This window comes from Carassius carassius, chromosome 19 (genome assembly GCF_963082965.1).
Source record: "Carassius carassius chromosome 19, fCarCar2.1, whole genome shotgun sequence".
NCBI classification, from domain to species: domain Eukaryota; kingdom Metazoa; phylum Chordata; class Actinopteri; order Cypriniformes; family Cyprinidae; genus Carassius; species Carassius carassius.
Window position 1 is genome coordinate 2,278,499 of NC_081773.1, and position 19,500 is coordinate 2,297,998.

General features: G+C 36.0%; 2 protein-coding genes across 5 annotated transcripts in view; both read left to right on the plus strand.

The window, feature by feature from the left end:
* LOC132094858 (rap guanine nucleotide exchange factor 4-like) overlaps window positions 1–7,860 on the plus strand; it is a 94,692-nt gene extending 86,832 nt beyond the window's left edge. For all 3 annotated transcript variants that reach the window (XM_059499489.1, XM_059499491.1, XM_059499490.1), the window contains 7 exons: window positions 5,003–5,181; window positions 6,015–6,105; window positions 6,203–6,253; window positions 6,333–6,420; window positions 7,351–7,415; window positions 7,498–7,552; window positions 7,635–7,860. In XM_059499489.1, coding sequence (XP_059355472.1) covers window positions 5,003–5,181; window positions 6,015–6,105; window positions 6,203–6,253; window positions 6,333–6,420; window positions 7,351–7,415; window positions 7,498–7,552; window positions 7,635–7,765 — 660 coding nt within the window. In that variant the 3' untranslated portion in view covers window positions 7,766–7,860. The remainder of the gene's footprint in view (window positions 1–5,002; window positions 5,182–6,014; window positions 6,106–6,202; window positions 6,254–6,332; window positions 6,421–7,350; window positions 7,416–7,497; window positions 7,553–7,634) is intronic.
* Window positions 7,861–9,495: 1,635 nt separating this feature from the next.
* The window catches only part of LOC132094860 (mitogen-activated protein kinase kinase kinase 20-like), a 42,492-nt gene continuing 32,487 nt past the window's right edge, over window positions 9,496–19,500 (plus strand). The window contains exons 1-2 of one of the 2 annotated variants that reach the window (XM_059499493.1): window positions 9,496–9,671; window positions 16,087–16,257. In XM_059499493.1, coding sequence (XP_059355476.1) covers window positions 16,099–16,257 — 159 coding nt within the window. In that variant the 5' untranslated portion in view covers window positions 9,496–9,671; window positions 16,087–16,098. Of the gene's footprint in view, window positions 9,672–16,066; window positions 16,258–19,500 lie in introns of both variants that reach the window. The other variant, XM_059499492.1, reaches the window with a different exon arrangement.

Below are 19,500 nucleotides of genomic sequence, written 5' to 3' on the forward strand. Positions count from 1 at the left end.
GGGTAAAGTTCCTGCGGTGGAAACGGGGCAATAGTTGCAAATGAGTCCCTCAGTTTTCCTCAGTGTTAAAAGATGGATCTCAAAATCATAAAGTTACTGTTGGAAAGGGTTAAAATATGCAGAAGATGCTGAAAACCAAAGAATTGGCAATGCAATGCAGGACTCATGAACAACCATCACAAAACAGAAAATCCAAGATCATCCAAGACACGACACAAAGTATTAAGATTCAAGGGTATAAATTCAGTTATAAATTTTTCTTTTGGAGAATATATATAAACATATTTTATGTGAAATAGCTTATTCAGGACTGTACTAAATAAAAATAACATGCAATTTTCATGATTGCACTTTTTTTGTTTAAATGATTAACATATTGCATATTCTTCAAGGGGTTTGTAAACTTATGAGCACAACTATATACCCTTGTGAAAAATAAGTGAGCATTATTTTTTTGAATGTGTACTTGTAGTGTGCTTGTAAAATATACAAATCAAATATTTAAAAACTGTACTTGCAGATCTTATAATATTAATAAAATAAGTGTACTTCCAAGAGAGTACACTTCCAAGAAGCACAATTTGTAATATAATATAAAAAGTCCTCTTTGTAATAATCTCAAATTAAAAGTTTTACCTTTAAACACATTTTAAATGATAGTTTCTAATTTTAACTGTAGTGTGTTATTCAGTATTACATTTAAAGTAATGAATTTACTTAATTGCAAGTTCATCATTACAAATATATTTAAATATACATGACAAACCAGTTTTAATTAAAGTGACAACATAGTATATTTTAGTTTACTATAAATATTTGGCAGTGCATTCAGCAGTACTTTAACCATATTTCATATATAAGATAATAGAAGTGATTATGAAATCACATATTCAAAAAAGTCCTACTTAAGTGGGTTAAAATTTCAGCTGATTTAATTTAATATAAACTAAACTATAATATGGTTTCATTTCATTGCAATATACTGTGCAATTTTTAATTCATTGCTGTTTCACTCGATTTAAATTGTATGGAAATATTCAATTCAAATCACACTTATATATTCTTTTTGCAGCATTTCAACTTTCAATATGCCTCAGTTTTCTTTTTCTCTAGAGCAGTGGTTCCCAACCTTTTTCAACTCGTGGCCTACACAACCACAAAGTCAAAGTCACCTTTATTTATATAGCGCTTTAAACAAAATACATTGCGTCAAAGCAACTGAACAACATTCATTAGGAAAACAGTGTCAATAATGCAAAAATGATAGTTAAAGGCAGTTCATCATTGGATTCAGTGATGTCATCTCTGTTCAGTTAAATAGTGTCTGTGCATTTATTTGCAATCAAGTCAACGATATCGCTATAGATGAAGTGTCCCCAACTAAGCAAGCCAGAGGCGACAGCGGCAAGGAACCGAAACTCCATCGGTGACAGAATGGAGAAAAAAACCTTGGGAGAAACCAGGCTCAGTTGGGGGGCCAGTTCTCCTCTGACCAGACGAAACCAGTAGTTCAATTCCAGGCTGCAGCAAATTCAGATTGTGCAGAAGAATCATCTGTTTCCTGTGGTCTTGTCCTGGTGCTCCTCTGAGACAAGGTCTTTACAGGGGATCTGTATCTGGGGTTCTAGTTGTCCTGGTCTCCGCTGTCTTTCAGGGATGTAGAGGTCCTTTCTAGGTGCTGATCCACCATCTGGTCTGGATACGTACTGGATCCGGGTGACTGCAGTGACCCTCTGATCTGGATACAGACTGGATCTGGTGGCTACGGTGACCTCGGAACAAGAGAGAAACAGACAAATATTAGCGTAGATGCCATTCTTCTAATGATGTAGCAAGTACATAGGGTGTTATGGGAAGTTTTTCCAGTTCCGGTTTACCTAATTAATGCAGCCTAAAAATCCTTTAACGGATTTGGATAATAAAAGCATATTAGTATGTTATGTGTATGCCAGGTTAAAGAGATGGGTCTTTAATCTAGATTTAAACTGCAAGAGTGTGTCTGCCTCCCGAACAATGTTAGGTAGGTTATTCCAGAGTTTAGGCGCCAAATAGGAAAAGGATCTGCTGCCTGCAGTTGATTTTGATATTCTAGGTATTATCAAATTGCCTGAGTTTTGAGAACTTAGCGGACGTAGAGGATTATAATGTAAAAGGAGCTCATTCAAATACTGAGGTGCTAAACCATTCAGGGTTTTATATGTAATAAGCAATATTTTAAAATCTATGCGATGCTGGATAGGGAGCCAGTGCAGTGTTGACAGGACCGGGCTAATACGGTCATACTTCCTGGTTCTAGTAAGAACTCTTGCTGCTGCATTTTGGACTAGCTGTAGTTTGTTTACTAAGCGTGCAGAACAACCACCCAATAAAGCATTACAATAATCTAACCTTGAGGTCATAAATGCATGGATTAACATTTCTGCATTTGACATTGAGAGCATAGGCTGTAATTTAGATATATTTTTGAGATGGAAAAATGCAGTTTTACAAATGCTAGAAACGTGGCTTTCTAAGGAAAGATTGCGATCAAGTAGCACACCTAGGTTCCTAACTGATGACGAAGAATTGACAGAGCAACCATCAAGTCTTAGACAGTGTTCTAGGTTATTACAAGCAGAGTTTTTAGGTCCTATAATTAACACCTCTGTTTTTTCAGAATTTAGCAGTAAGAAATTACTCGTCATCCAGTTTTTTATATCGACTATGCAATCCATTAGTTTTTCAAATTGGTGTGTTTCACCGGGCCGCGAAGAAATATAGAGCTGAGTATCATCAGCATAACAGTGAGAGCTAACACCATGTTTCCTGATGATATCTCCCAAGGGTAACATATAAAGCGTGAAGAGTAGCGGCCCTAGTACTGAGCCTTGAGGTACTCCATACTGCACTTGTGATCGATAGGATACATCTTCATTCACTGCTACGAACTGATGGCGGTCATATAAGTACGATTTAAACCATGCTAATGCACTTCCACTGATGCCAACAAAGTATTCAAGTCTATGCAAAAGAATGTTGTGGTCAATTGTGTCAAACGCAGCACTAAGATCCAATAAAACTAATAGAGAGATACACCCACGATCAGATGATAAGAGCAGATCATTTGTAACTCTAAGGAGAGCAGTCTCAGTACTATGATACGGTCTAAATCCTGACTGGAAATCCTCACATATACCATTTTTCTCTAAGAAGGAATATAATTGTGAGGATACCACCTTTTCTAGTATCTTGGACAGAAAAGGGAGATTCGAGATTGGTCTATAATTAACTAGTTCTTTGGGGTCAAGTTGTGGTTTTTTGATGAGAGGCTTAATAACAGCCAGTTTGAAGGTTTTGGGGACATGTCCTAATGACAATGAGGAATTAATAATAGTCAGAAGAGGATCTATGACTTCTGGAAGCACCTCTTTTAGGAGCTTAGATGGTATAGGGTCTAACATACATGTTGTTGGTTTAGACGATTTAACAAGTTTGTACAATTCTTCCTCTCCTATGGTACCACACACATATGTTTGCGCGGCCCACTTCAAAAAATTAACTGACCCCGCTATTGTTGGGTTAATAACTAAGTACTCAGAAGCTAGATTGTTAACTGTATTTATTGAATGAACTAGGGCTTTGCGATATGGACAAAAAAAAACAAAAAACAAAAACAAAAAAAAAACCTATCGCGATTTCTTTGATCAGTTTTGCGATTGTGACACACACCGATATGCTTTTACAGTCATAAATGCATTCAGGATTAATTTGAAACATATTTCCAAAAGAAAACCAATTACAGCTTTATCAAAAAATTGTAACGTCTCTAGAACAGACATAAGTCAAAATTATCACTGTAGTAAAGATGTAACAAAATGTATAGACTTATGGCAAAAAAAATAAAAATCCCGTGACCAGGGACTTTTTTTTTCTTTTGTGCCATGCATTGTTCATAGAGCTCGTTAATTGTAGCGGTGCCTCAGGTGTTTGCAGTGTGTATACAGCATTTGTATGCGGTCAGCAGCGAGAAATAATGCACGAGCGCGAATCTCTCTGTTCGCACGCAGTTTTCCTTTGCGCCTGTCACAAAACCAGACGTACTTGCTCAGATACACGCTGCTCTGCGCGGAGAGAGTGTGCGCACTTAAAACGTGTTTCCTCTCACTTAAACTGCGTCCAGTGCGATCACAACTCTCTCTATGCTCATGTGTTAGATATTAATTATTTTCGCACGTTTTTATTTCTAGCCTTTTACCGCGTGCAGTGTGAACACTCTGATCCGTTAACATGGGCTCGGAAAAATGGCGCATCACAGACAATGTGTGAACCTGGAGTTACAGGCATATGCCCAGTCTGTTCTGTTCTCGCGCTAGGCACAATGCATTCTGATTGGATCGGATAGCATACTGCGGGAGGTCAGGGCCGCGGAAATTCGTGCTATAAAGCGATTTAGAAATCGCGCACGCTCAAATCGTGATTTTATGACGATTTCTATTAATCGCACAGCCCTAGAATGGACTGGAAATGAACAGAAAATAACTCTGGCTGGCAGCGCTCAGCAAAACGGGAAAACCAGATCCAGGCAGAGCTCGACAGCGGGTAGACAGTCACCGAAGCAAGCAGTCAGGAGGAAACACAACAGCCATTTATGCATGTTTGAATATGTTGTTCTGTAGAGTATGCAGCAAAAATATCTAAGATAAATTGGTGGTTTATTCTTAAACCAATCAGCGAGCTCGAATAGTGGAAGCATAGAAACAGTTTAATATTTATTTTTTGTTATTTAATTATATATATGAAATGATGTTATGTTATGACTTAGATATTTTTACATATATTAACAATATTATTTCTTTTAATAGTAATTGGCGGCCCACCTGCAATGCCGTGGACCACAGGTTGAAAACCACTGCTCTAGAGTTCTAAAAGAATCTTTATCATTCTTTCTGTACATTTATATTGTAATGTATTCATCACCATTTCCAGAAGAGTTCTAGTAAGTGTCTGTGTAATTGTGTTTTAGCATGAGCTGATCTACCACACGTTTGGCCGTCAGCACTTCAAGAAGACCACGGCTAATCTGGATCTGTTCCTGCGGCGCTTTAATGAGGTTCAGCTGTGGGTGGTCACAGAGGTTTGTTTGTGTCCCACGCTCAGCAAACGTGTCCAACTGCTCAAGAAGTTCATCAAGATCGCCGCGCAGTGAGTCTTCACTCATAAACATGTGATAAAATAATATACTTATTGTGAGTGCAAACTAAATGTAATGTTTCTGGATGCTTAATTACATTTAATTACAATTAAATGAAAATATAGGTTACACTTTATTATAAGGTGTCCTTGTTACAGTGTAATTATACATTTAAGTATTGAGTAATATTAATGAACTACATGTATTTAGGATTAGGGTTTGGCTAAGGGTTACTTGCATGTAGTTATGCATAATTAATTGTTATTATAATAGTAAGTAAATGTAACGTGTAACAAGGACACCTTGAAATAAAGTGTTACCATAATGTATCATTTGTTGAAATTCAAATTAAATGCAGTAAGGGTGTTTTCCAACCCACTTAAGTAGGACTGAAATACATCTTTACATGTATTTTTATAATTAGCTCTATTGTCTTTTAAATGGTTAAAGTGTACTACTAAATGTACACACAAGCATTTACGGTAAACTATATCAAAATGTATTTGTAATTACGAAGTAGCAATTTAGTACATTTAAAATATTTTAGCTTTAAATGTAATACTGTAAATTATAAGTATCCAGTACTTCACGTGTTTTAGTAAGTTAGTCAACATATCAAAAAAAGATCACTGCTGTCATAAATGACAAAAGATTATTAAAACTTAATAATTTAAAATGGACTTAAGTAAATCTTTTAATTTAACATTATTACAAAGTGCATTTTTTAAAAGTGTACTTAAATGTGTTATAAAGCAACACACTGTACTTAGGTGTCTCATTTTCATGAATTGAAATTAATTGAGCTGTTCTTCTCTAAATCATGTGGGTTTTTGCTCTTTTTAAGCTGTAAAGAGTTTAAGAATTTGAACTCATTCTTTGCCATTATCATGGGCCTGGGAAACCCTGCGGTCTGTCGCCTCAGTCAGACATGGGAGGTGAGTATTCACACACACACACACACACACACACACACACACACACACACACAGAACAGACACTGACATGACCATGTTTAACACTGATTCTTCACAGAAACTGCCCAGCAAGTTCAAGAAGTTTTACGGAGAGTTTGAAAACCTGATGGTGAGTTCAGCTGCTAGTGACCTGAACATGAAAGCTACTTAAAGAGGATTTTAGAGATCTGTTATTTTTCTCATTGCAGGATCCCTCCCGAAATCACCGAGCGTATCGACTTACAGTGGCCAAGTTAGAACCGCCTATCATTCCCTTCATGCCTTTATTAATTAAAGGTGAGCGCTGCTCTGAAATCACACACACACACAATTTATTAGTAGCATTTAATATATTTTTGAATAATAATAAAGTTAAAAAAAACTATAAAATATAACAGATGAAAGTCAAGGAACTGCTGTGTATTTTACGTTTCCTGAAGAAATTCATACAGATCACTATATATATTTGTCTACAAAAAATGTCTAATTAATTAAAACAACATTTGGCATACCTAAATATTCTTTATTAGTAGTATTCCCCACATTTTTTACTATATTTTAATTAATAATTAATTTTTTTTTTTTACATTTATTAATTTTAACCCATCTACTGTATATGGTCTTGTTAGTAGCATTCTCCACATTTTAATTCATAAATTAATTAATTAATAAAAAACAAGTTTTATGAATTAATGGTTAAAAAGTTATGGTCAAAATCTAAATTTATTATAAAATAATAATATAATGATTTTTTTAGATTTAAAAAAAAAAATTAAAATGTTAATTTTAATAATTATAAAAAAAAAAAATATATATATATATATATATATATGTATATATATAATATAGTAAAATATTATATATAACAAATAATGCATCTATTTAATTTATTTGTCAGTTTAAGACAATGAGAATCATCCTCAACATAACAATAATTATGTTATTAATAAATATACTATATAACAAAATTAGCCACAGTAAATTAAATGCAACTCATACTTTTACTATTGTGTACATTTGGATATTTATTCACACATAATTCATGCAGTATGTGCACAATCAAATCAATGAGAAACTAATAACAAGCTACAGTGAGTCCAATAATCTGATGAATTCAAAATTCTCATTTAATGGAAACCACAAGATGTTGTGAAGAACCGTTTCATGACACAAAAATACAGATTTTAGCTTCACTTAAATGTCTAACGTCCACTTCTGCGCTTTCAGACATGACTTTCACACATGAGGGCAACAAGACGTTTACTGACAGATTGGTGAACTTTGAGAAAATGGTGAGTTTGCAAGGGACCTATTTCACCATCTCTGAGACTGTTTTAATTGGGACTTGTTTAATATTTCTTGTGTGTTTTCCAGAGAATGATTGCAAACACAGTCCGAATCATGAGATACTGCCGGAGTCAGCCATTCAGTAAGACACCAACACAAACTACACATCTGACTCATGTTTGAGTTCCTCTGATTCAGTATTTCTCTCTCTTTCATCCCTGCAGGTCAGGAAGCACCGCAGGCGACTGGTAAAAGCCATCCGGACGTGCGGAGCTACGTGCGTCACATCAGTGTGATTGATAACCAGCGTACCCTGTCCCAGCTGTCCCACAGACTGGAGCCGCGGAGGACCTGATCAGTGCTGCTTCACCTCTGCCAGTCAATAAGCTAGAGCTGTATATGAACAGAAGCCTTCCTCCGCTGCAGTGCGTGCTCACACAGGGGCTTTCCTTTCTTTGGCTGCTTGTGTGAACGCCTGGCTTCGTTTCAGTGAACGGCTGTGGATGTGCAGGCCTCTGTTTGTGACCTTTCTTATATTCTGCTATGGATCAGACGTTCCCCTTGCTTTCAGATCGTGTCTGTAACAGCTGGACACCTCACGAGGTGTTTCGGAGCTTCAAACTGTTTGTCCTGTCAGAGCTTTTACAGACTTTTTTTTATCATTTGAAGGACATTCTCAAAGGGTTTATTGAGTTTGCGCACCTTAAAATACACTTTAGAAATTTGGGGTTAGTAAGATTTTATTTATATATTTTTTTTTTAAATAAATTAATACTTAGCAAGGATGCATTACATTTATGAAAATTGACAGTCAAGACTTTTATAATGTTACAAAAATTCCAAATAAAAAAATCTAACAATTCTAAAAATATATCACAGTCTCCCTAATAAACTATATATATATATATTTTTTTTTAAATTTATTATAATAATAGACGGATTGTGTGAATTAATGAATAAGTAAGTAAACAAATAAATAAATGCAGCCTTGGTAAGCATAAGAAACTTCTTTCAAAAACATTTAAAAAATATATCACCAACTCCAAAATTTTGAATGGTGTTTTTTCATTTGTAAATTATGATTTATTGAAGTTTTGAACTGGATGTACATTTTATCAGGATATTTATTTCATCTTAAGCATGAAGGAAAAAAAAACCTAAATGGTGAAATGAGAAAGGATGAGCACATGTCAAAAGCCTATTGCTGGCTTGTCTGCAAACTTTATACCTCTGTGTGTCAATAAAACTGTCATAAGATGACACGGTACAGACATGTCAATGTCTTTTTTTCATTCAGAATTATGTATTGTCCTTTTTAATTTGTCTCAGTTGATTTGCTATAGTTTAAGATTAAGAACAAATTTTCTTTAGTTAGCAGGTCCAAAAAACTCTCATAACATGCTCAGAATATTATATTATATTATATTATATTATATTATATTATATTATATTATATTATATTATATTATATTATATTATATTATATTATATTATATTATATTATATTATATTATATTATATTATATTATATTAACTGACTGCAGAGCACAAAAGCAGTCTTAAGTCTGGAGTATATTTGTAGCAATAGCCAAAAATACATTGTATGGGTCAAAATTATAAATTCTTCTTTTATGTCAAAAATCATTAGGATTTTAAGTAAAGATCATGTTCAATTAAGATATTTTGTGAATTTCCTACTGTAAATATATAAAAACTTAATTTTTGATTAGTAATATGCATTGCTTAGAACTTAATTTGGATAACTTTAAAAGCAATTTTCTCAATATTTACATTGTTATTTATTTTATGATATCTGCATTTTTAAACTGATTTTGTTATAGGGTCATATGTTATAATAAATCACTATAATGATTGTCAATGCACATTTAAAAAATATGGTTTATTTTAATGGTATTCAAATGAATACATTTATCATTTATATAATTCATTTAATGTAATTTAAAAAAACAATGACCATAATATATCTTTTTTTAAATGGTATTTATTTAGTAAATTATCAATTAGTATTTTAAAAAAGATTTTTTTTTTTTTGCTTTCTTTTTTTTAAATTCATGTGGTTTGTGTCTCGTCCGCTGGGTGTCGCTGTTTCTGTCCCGCTCCGCTGCGTCACTCACGGCGCGCGCAGCGCAGCTCCGATCAGGAAGAAGCGTGATATCAGCGTAGCAACACGTGAACTCTTCTTGACCGCTGTCCATTTCTCCAGGGAAGACTGTTAGCGGGGTACAGGAGTGCGGGTACGTGTGTGTGTGTGTGTGTGTCATGATGTTACTCTGTAATATGTTATAATGCTGGGATGATGGATCAGGAGCTCATGGATCTGTTGGGATCTGTCTGGACCTGTTCCTGAACCATCCCACATCACAGACCGGGAGAGTTTCTCAAAATACTCCGGAAATCACTTATTAATCACGAACTATTCTAGAGACCTAGATATGCTTTTCTAAAGCCACATAAATCAATGCAGCTGTGGTGTAAGAGCCAGGACTGCTGTTATAGAGAGAAGAGTTCATATAGCAGTTGCCTGTTTATCTCATTTAAAGAAATACTACTGTACCATGTGCACTGATGGGGTCAGATGGTGCTTTGATATTCATGTTTTGCTTCATACAAGTTCTTCAGGTTCTTATATGGTAATGATAATGTAATATTGCGTTTATGATTCTTAAGCAAGCGGAATAGGCTTGTGGCATCATGTTATATTGTTTCAGTAAACTGAAGATGGTTTTGGTTGAAGAATTGTGTTGAAATTGTGTGAAAATGATTGTGCTGCCCGCTGCATGCTTCATTGTGTGGAGAGCTGTATGAACACACAGGCCTTCAGTCCCCGATGAATGAGAAAAATCCCAATTATTCTGCCACTTTTGCTTTCTGTTCTGTGCTGAGATATGAATGGAGGAAAGCTGCTGTCACCCTGTTGGCTTCAGTGAGGAAGTACTGCAGTAGAGAAGAATCACCTTAAAAATGCTCAATGTCATTGCATTACACAAAACATCAAAGCAAACATCATTTATACAGCAGTTATACAGCAGTTAGGAAACCAGTATTGTTTAAAATGCAGACAAACACTATATGTATGTACTGTTGTTTGATCATTGAATACTTAATGTGATTTTGTGAAGACCCTGGTGGAAGAGAGCTGAATGTTTACTTGTAGTGTACCTCAAATCCTAAAAGTAGTTGCAGGGAATATATTTTTGTAATGAATTAAAAAGAGACACTTTTATGACACACTTAAGTAGACTTTGTAATAATGTCAAATTAAATGTTAAATAAATATTAAGCGCTTTAAAGAGACATATTCACTTTAGATGTGTTGACTAATAAAGCATGTAAAATACCTGATTATAATTTTAACTGTAGTGAGTTATTTGATATTGCATTTAAATGTACTAAATGGCAACTTCATCATTACAAATGTGTGATTACAAATAATTACAGACATTTCAATAGAAATGTCATTACGGTATATATTTGAGGTTTTTAGCTGAATTTTACAGTACAGCAATCCACTTCTTTAACCATTATTTCAGAGACAATCGAATTCCGAATTTGCATACGACCGGTCTAAAATAACTAAAGTTTAGCTAATGCATTTAATATAAACTGAACTTATAATGCATTTAAATTTTTTTTCTATTGACATGCCAACAAATGAAGTGTCCAGAAACCTAACATGTAATTCACACTTAAGCATATATTTCTATACTAAGCAATCTTTTTAAAATATAATTAAGTCAACTTCTTTTTCACATGCAGAGAAAAGCTCATGCCGCATTTAATAAATATTTTGTATCTAATTCAGTGACATTCCAAACAGTTTATCTGTATTCATAAAGATGTGCCAGTGTTGCTCTGAAAGGGTCAGCTATCCCTTTAAGGTCTGAGAGTCTCCATGTGGATGAGAGGCTCCAGGGTGTCAATCCGCTTCCTGCACTGCTAAATATAACATAAATCGTCCTAAAACCGCCCAAGAGCCTTGGAGTCCCTCTGTGAGAATAGAGCTGGAGCCCGCTGCGCACCCCAGTAGTCCAGCACAGCCCTAAAAAACATAATTACTCCAGTGAAAATGAGGGAAATAACCAACAATACACCAGCAGCAATTTGCTCTGCCTTTCTCTCCTCTGTGTTTGTTTTAACAAGATGCATTTATAATTTGTGAGCATCGCAAACCCAGGGAGATACTGCTGGATGTTTGTCTGAAACTGTCTGTGAGACATTTTTTATTAATTTTATTCTACTGAGCTACGAAAGTGTTTTGGGTGGCAAACATAGTCATGGAAGTTAGCTGTTTTTAAGTACAGTTAAATGGTCTTTTGTTATATTAATATTGTATTGTATGCACAGTTTTTAATGTAATACACTTTTAAGATTTGAAGTGCATTAGATGTGCACATTCAGTACAGTTAAATGAACTGCTCGTTTGATCTACACTAGTAGCAGTCTGCTGACCTCAGATCAGCATGAGTGTGTGTCATGTGCTCTGATTGCAGATATGAGGAATTCCCAGTAAAACATTGACAAGGGAGAGGAATGTCAGCCTCATACATGTGCAGAGGGGCAGACGAAAGAGATCATCCGCTTGTTGATCATAAGCCAAATTTCTTGCTTTGAACCTTATTATTATGAATTCTGTGGATTTAAAGGAATAGTTCACCCAAAAATAAAGATGTGCAGAAAACGTACTCATCCTCAGGCCATCCAAGATGAAGATGAGTTTGTTTCTTCATCAGATTTGGAGAAATGTAGCATTACTTCACTTGCTCAGCAATGGATGCTCTGCAGTGAATGGGTGCCGTCAGAATGAGAGTCCAAACAGCTGTTGAAAACATCACAATAATCCACAAGTAATCCACACTTGTGAAGGGAAAAGCTGTTTGATTGTAAGAAACAAACCCCTCATTGAGAAGTTTTTAATTTCACACTTCCAGCTACTATAAATAATATTGCTTTCTCCAGTGGAAAAGTCACAACCTGTCCTCCAACCAATACGCTCGTGTAGGTCGTTTGTCCAAATCCCTGAAATACGACCCATCAGAGTGTATACTGCTATTGCGCCCCTATCGACAAAAGGTCGTTTTAATATTAATGTTTTATACTCTTTTATTTGCACTCTGGTTTGCGTTTCGTGTAGCTCAGTTGGTAGATTATTGCGTTATACGTTGATATGTAATCATGCTATCATGGGTTCGATCCCAGGGAACGGACGTGCACGGAAATGTATATGCTCAATAAATCATAATTTACATTTACATTTACATTTAATCATTTAGCAGACGCTTTTATCCAAAGCGACTTACAAATGAGAACAACAGAAGCAGTCAGGTCAACAAGAGAACAACAACAGTATACAAGTGCCATGACAAGTCTCAGTTAGTCTAGTATAGAACGCATAGGTAGGTTATTTTTTTTTTTTTTTTTTTTTTTTTTTTTTTTTTTAAAAGACAAGAAAAGGAAAAGTGCTAGTGTTAGTTGGTTAAGTGCAGGCGAAAAAGATGAGTCTTTAGCTGTTTCTTGAAAATGAGTAAAGACTCAGCTGTACGAATTGAGATTGGGAGGTCATTCCACCAGCTGGGGACAGTCCAGGAAAAGGTCCTTGAGAGTGATTTTGAACTTCTTTGGGATGGTACCACAAGGCGTCGATCACTTGCAGAGCGCAAACTTCTGGAGGGCACATAAGATTTAACCAATGAGTTTAGGTAAGTTGGTGCCGTGCCAGTGGTCGTCTTGTAGGCTAGCATCAGTACCTTGAATTTGATGCGAGCAGCTACTGGTAGCCAGTGTAACCTGATGAGGAGCGGAGTAACGTGAGCTTTCTTTGGCTCATTGAAGACAACCCTCGCTGCTGCATTCTGGATCAATTGCAGAGGCTTGACAGTACATGCAGGAAGGCCCGCCAGGAGAGCATTACAATAGTCCAGTCTGGAGAGAACAAGAGCTTGGACAAGAAGTTGGGTTGCTTGCTCTGACAGGAAGGGTCTAATCTTCCTAATGTTGTATAAGGCAAACCTGCAGGACCGGGTAGTTGTAGCAATGTGGTCTGTGAAGCTTAACTGATGATCCATCACAACTCCTAGGTTTCTAGCTGTCCTCGAAGGAGTAATGGTTGATGAGCCCAGCTGTATAGAGAAGTTGTGATGAAGCAATGGGTTAGCTGGAATCACCAGGAGTTCTGTCTTCGTAAGGTTAAGCTGAAGGTGATGGTCATTCATCCAGCTAGAGATGTCACTCAGACAGGCTGAAATGCGAGCAGCTACCGTCGGGTCATCTGGCTGGAATGAGAGGTAGAGTTGGGTGTCATCAGCGTAGCAGTGATAAGAAAAGCCATGCTTCTGAATGACAGATCCTAATGATGTCATGTAGATGGAGAAGAGAAGTGGTCCAAGTACTGAGCCTTGAGGAACCCCAGTAGCAAGGTGGTGTGACTTTGAAACATCACCCCTCCAAGACACACTGAAGGATCTGTCAGAGAGGTAGGACTTAACCCACAGGAGTGCCGTTCCAGAGATGCCCATCTTTCTGAGGGTGGACAGGAGAATCTGGTGATTAACAGTGTCAAAAGCAGCAGAAAGGTCCAGTAAGATGAGTACCGAGGATTTTGAAGCTGCTCTTGCTAGTCGCAGGGCTTCAGTAACCGAGAGCAGAGCAGTCTCAGTTGAGTGGCCACTTTTGAAGCCAGATTGGTTGCTGTCCAGGAGGTTGTTCTGTACAAGGAATATAGAAAACTGGTTGAACACAGCTCGCTCAAGTGTCTTTGCAATGAATGGAAGAAGGGATACCGGTCTGTAGTTTTCAAGAAGCGCTGGATTTAGTGATGGTTTCTTGAGCAGTGGGCTTACCCGAGCCTGCTTGAATGCTGAGGGAAATGTTCCAGACTGAAGAGAGGAGTTGATAACGTGAGTAAGCAAAGGTATGACTGAAGAAGAGATCGCTTGAAGGAGGTGAGTGGGGATCGGATCAAGTGGACAAGTAGTAGGATGATTGGACAGGAGAAGTTCGGAGACGTCCATCTCTGAGAGTGGGGAGAAGGAGGAGAAAGAGTGTGCATCGGTCATTGTGAAGTTGCAATTTAGCAATTTAGCATGATTTCTGTGAGGGTTAGGTTTAGGGCTGGGGTTAGGTGTGGTCATTCAATGAATAAACCAACTAGTAAAATATGTAGGAAATACTGTGAGATCGGTGTAAAAAGCCCACACATTGCATTTAAATAAACGTGCGTTTTGATTGGTAATGACGTTATACGTCTGTGACGAGTGGGGCGGGGCCGAGAGACGTGGGAACGAGCGAGGCCGGTGGAGTGATTGAAGATGAACGACACCTTTTCGACGCACCGGTCTTGAGTCCCACGGAGGAGATGGAAGGATATAAAACAGGAGTGACGACAGTGAAGGATGAGAGAGGTCCAGGCCTGGGTTTTAGTTTGTGTTTTGCTTTTTATTTTGCCATTATTAAATATCAGTTGATTGTCTGCCGGTTCCCGTCTCCTTCTTCCCGATGATTACGAAGGTTTGATTATTACAACGTCATTTCATGACGACAGACGCAACAAAATCCTGTCATTATTTTTACGCCCGCTAGAGGGTGCTTAACTTTAAAACGTAAATATAGGTTGTAATAAATGCTTGCACAAACGACCTATATGGTCGTTTTTTGTTGGAGGACAGGCTCACAAGTCATCTTGTCTGAATCAGGAGAGAAATATGCACAGATCAAGTGAAAATGGTCACAAATAATTAGTGGTCGAATGATATTGTGTTTTTGGCAGCCAATGCCGATATCTTGGAAATCACGAGGATGTGATAGCCGATATGAAGTCGATATAATAATAATTATTATTTTATTAATATTTAAAAATGTATTATTATCAAAATAAAAGACCTCTAACACATTGACAAAGCAGAAAAACTTATCGGCTGATGCCGATATTTGAAAAATGGCAAATATCGGCCTTGGCGATATATCGGTCGATCACTACAAATAAGTCTGTGGGTTTTGATGTTAGAGGATAACAGTGGATTGACTTTATTACTGTAGGAAGCATTATTATGGATTATAGACTCATATTTTAACCAGAAACGTTGATTTAAAGTTAAAAGAACACAGCTTTTTATTTCATAAGATGTTAACTGATAGACTGGAGTGGTGTGGATTATTGTTTTTATCAGCTGTATGGACTCTCATTCTGATGGCACCCATTCACTGCAGAGGATCAACTGGTGAGCAAGTGATGTAACGCTACATTTCTCAAAATCTGATGAAGAAACAAACTCATCTACATCTCGAGTGGCCTGAGGGTGAGCACATTTTCATTTTTGGGTGAACTTTATCTTTAAATATGTGCCTGTGTTAAACTTATCCAGCAGGACGGGCATGTAAACTGTCGCAGAAACAAATAAACACACACAGCGCCAAACATCACCTTCACCCCAGCTTGTGACACTTGAGCAACACTTGAGTGGATTCTGTCTGACAGCTCACGGCGTGTGTGTGTGTGTGTTTGTGTGTGTGTGTGTGTGTGTGTTCAATGGAGTAGAAGTGAGCAGTTCTCTCAGTGGCAGATCAATTCACAACATCTCTCCTCTGAGGAGCCTTGTCCCTCGCTCTCTTCTCACTCTGTCCTCTTTCCTTGGTCTTTCAGGAGAGAAGTGTGTTTCTAAGTGCCAATATGCCATGGCATCTCTGGGCGCCTCCTTTGTGCAAATCAGATTCGATGACATCCTCTTCTACGAGAACTGCGGCGGCGGGAGTTTCGGGAGCGTGTATCGCGCCCGCTGGCTCTCGCAGGACAAAGAGGTGGCGGTGAAAAAGCTTCTGAAGATTGAAAAAGAGGTGGGAGTGAGAGTCGCCCAGAGCTTTTCAAACACTTGCTTTAATTGTCAGAGTGATAATCATTTTAATTGCCTCTCTGTGTGTCGACTCCAGTCCGAGCAGCACGATTGCACAGAGAGTCGCACGCTCTCCCATCGGCTTTTGTGCACAGAAATTCATAGACTATGTCTTTAAGAGAAAATTGTCATGTAATTAAGTCATATTAGTTTCAGCTGAGTGCAGTGTTTGTCTTTGGGGTGAAGTCTGTTTACTTTTAAGTGCTAGATTCATTGTTGTCTTTGTTCTTCATCTAGTGATTTTAGAGAGTAATGGCTTTGGTAGCGTTTGGGATTGTACCGAAAAACGACATTAAAAATTAGTTTGATGGAGGAACTGCTTAAAAAGATTGTAGAAATTACTACTCCTTTCAAACGATTAATCGTGACTAATCGCATCCCAAAAAAGGTTTTGTTTACATAATAGATATGTGTGTGAACTGTGTAGTATGTTTATTATTATGTATTTGTAAATGCGTATATACATTATAAATATTCACAGTACACACATATTATGTAAACAAAACCCTTTATTTTGGATGCGATTAATCGCAATTAATCATTTGACAGCTCTAAAAATCACACAAGTATCATAAACATAACATTTATATGATTCACTTCATATAGAGCTCACCCAGAAAATTTTAATTTGTTCAAATCTTATGTGTTCATATTTGATAAATCAGGCTTTTATGGGTCATATAGTATGATAAAGGAGAATCTTAACTGTATTAGAAATCACCTTAATTTTATTCAGAGACCCAAACTGAGCAGTTGCTGATATTTAAATTAACAAATGACGTATCATAATGATCTTAACAAATGTATAAAAGTTTGTTTACATAAAATGCATATAGATATCAGTTGTTTAGGGATGTAACGATTAGTAGTTTTTTTTATGTTTTGTTACTTATGTTAACATTATATTTAAATTTTGGCTTTTATCCAAAGTGATTTACAAATGAGGACAATAGAAGCAATCAAAACCAACAAAAGAGCATATATTAGCAAGTACTATATAGAGATTGACCGATATGGGTTTTTCTATAGCTGATGCCGATGTTTAGAGGTCAGGGTCAGTATAATATATATATACCATATATATAATATATATATATATAAGTCAATCATTTATATAAAAGTTTCAGAGCATTTATCAAGCAGAATTTTTAAAGTTTGTTGGAACATAAATGTAAACTTAAATATACATTTAAATAAGATAAATACAATTTTATAAATAAAAATCAATTAAACTGAAAAATATAAATAATTAATATATAAAAAATTAATTATAGTAGTACTGCAAACACACTAGCAACCAGCAACATTTGTGTTTGGTAATTTTCTAATTTCAAACTTACATCGCAGTCTGTTCATTATTAAAATAAAGTACAGACAACCAAACATATACAAGGTTACACTGTTTAAATAGACCAGTATACCGGTCTACTCTGCTGTTATGCCAAGGATGTTTTTGCTCATGTGAAGAGGATGATCTTTTCCGTCTAGTTTACATAAAAAAAAAAAATTATAGAATATAAAAAATATTATAGTTTAACATTCAGATACATTGCGAATATGGAAACATTTGGATATGTGCAGAACGAGAAAATTCAAAATTGAATATTTTGAAGAAGAGGATCAAACAAAAAAGTACTGGTCATAATACTTGCATAAAATGTTTGATGTGAAAAAAGCGGTTCACTGACTGCGCAGCACAGCCACGCACCGATAATTTTATTTTTAATACTAAGTATCATTTAAAAACATTTGCAATTGCGTTTTAAAATACAACAACGAGCACCACGAAACCATTTAAAGAGGTGCATTCAGCGGTCTCCTTGATGAGAAACAGTCAACAAAGTAAGATGATCTCAAATGTATGGCGCACTCTCTTCATTTTATCAAATGATCATAATCACATCTATTCATTTTACAGTCCTGCTACTAGCATTTTATTCAGACTAAACCCCCTTTAATTCGGGTGAGAAAGCTTTTTTTCCAAAATGTGGCTTTTGCACATAATAATAATACCGCTGCAGATGCATTTTGCAGCATTAAGGTTAATAATTGATTGTTAATTTAAACGACGATCGATCATGGAAATGATCGAATATTGACATCCCTAAATGCAAATGAGTTGGATGGAAACCTGGTTATTGTCTGCATCAAACCATGCTTTTTTTCACAAACAGTGTTTGTGAGAGCTGCCAACTTCTCCACCCCATTTACAGAGTGAAATTCTCTGACTACCTTTATCTCCCAAGGACTGTTGTTGAATCTTCCAAAAGTTTTGGCTTGGGGTGCTTCACATGCGGCAGCAGCACTTTCCACCGCACCAATAACACGGGGCTGCCCGCCGACGTGCCTGACTTTAAATTGGCGCTACTAAACACGGATATCGGCCGATGCTTTATATTAAAAAATGACAAATATCGGCCCGATATATCGGCCGACCTCTAGTACTATATATTAGTATAGTGTTATATTTAAATTTCACAAAGAAACATGCTGAATTTTGTCTAAGCAATAATAAAATGACACATTTAATTTATAATTTGTCTAAAATATCGTAAAAAAAAATCATGTATCAAATCGGATCGAATTGTAAAATCAAAATCATGAATCAATCGTGACTTGAGTTAATTGTTATATCCCTAGTTGTAACTACATTTTCCAGATATGTCTTAATAAGATGATATCTAGATGCGTAGTTTTATGATCAAAGCTTTAGCATATAATACAATTCAATGATGCAAAAGCCTGTTGTACTCAAATTTTTTAATAAATTTTACTAAGAAATGATGTTTGGAGCATGAAGTAAACAAAAGCTGCTTCAGTCCACTGCATTTCTAACAATAAGAAAGTTACTCTTAAATTTACTTTAAAAAAAAAAAATCAATAAACATTTCACAGCAAAAAGATGAAAAAGTGAAAAAAAAAAAAACGAAATCTGACAGGTTTACAATTTTACTAAAAATAAGTTAAAAAGTATAAACTATCAGTAACAACTGTCAGACGACTGAAGGCATGTTGTAAACTGCATAAGACACGTTTATCATCATAGTTTTGATTGTGTTGATCATTTATAGACCTTAGAAATGCATTATCAAAAATGATACAATCGGATTAAGTTGTGCTAACAGTGTCATTATTTGCAATGACACATTTTTGCATTAAATTAGGAAGGATGTATTGAACATTTAAC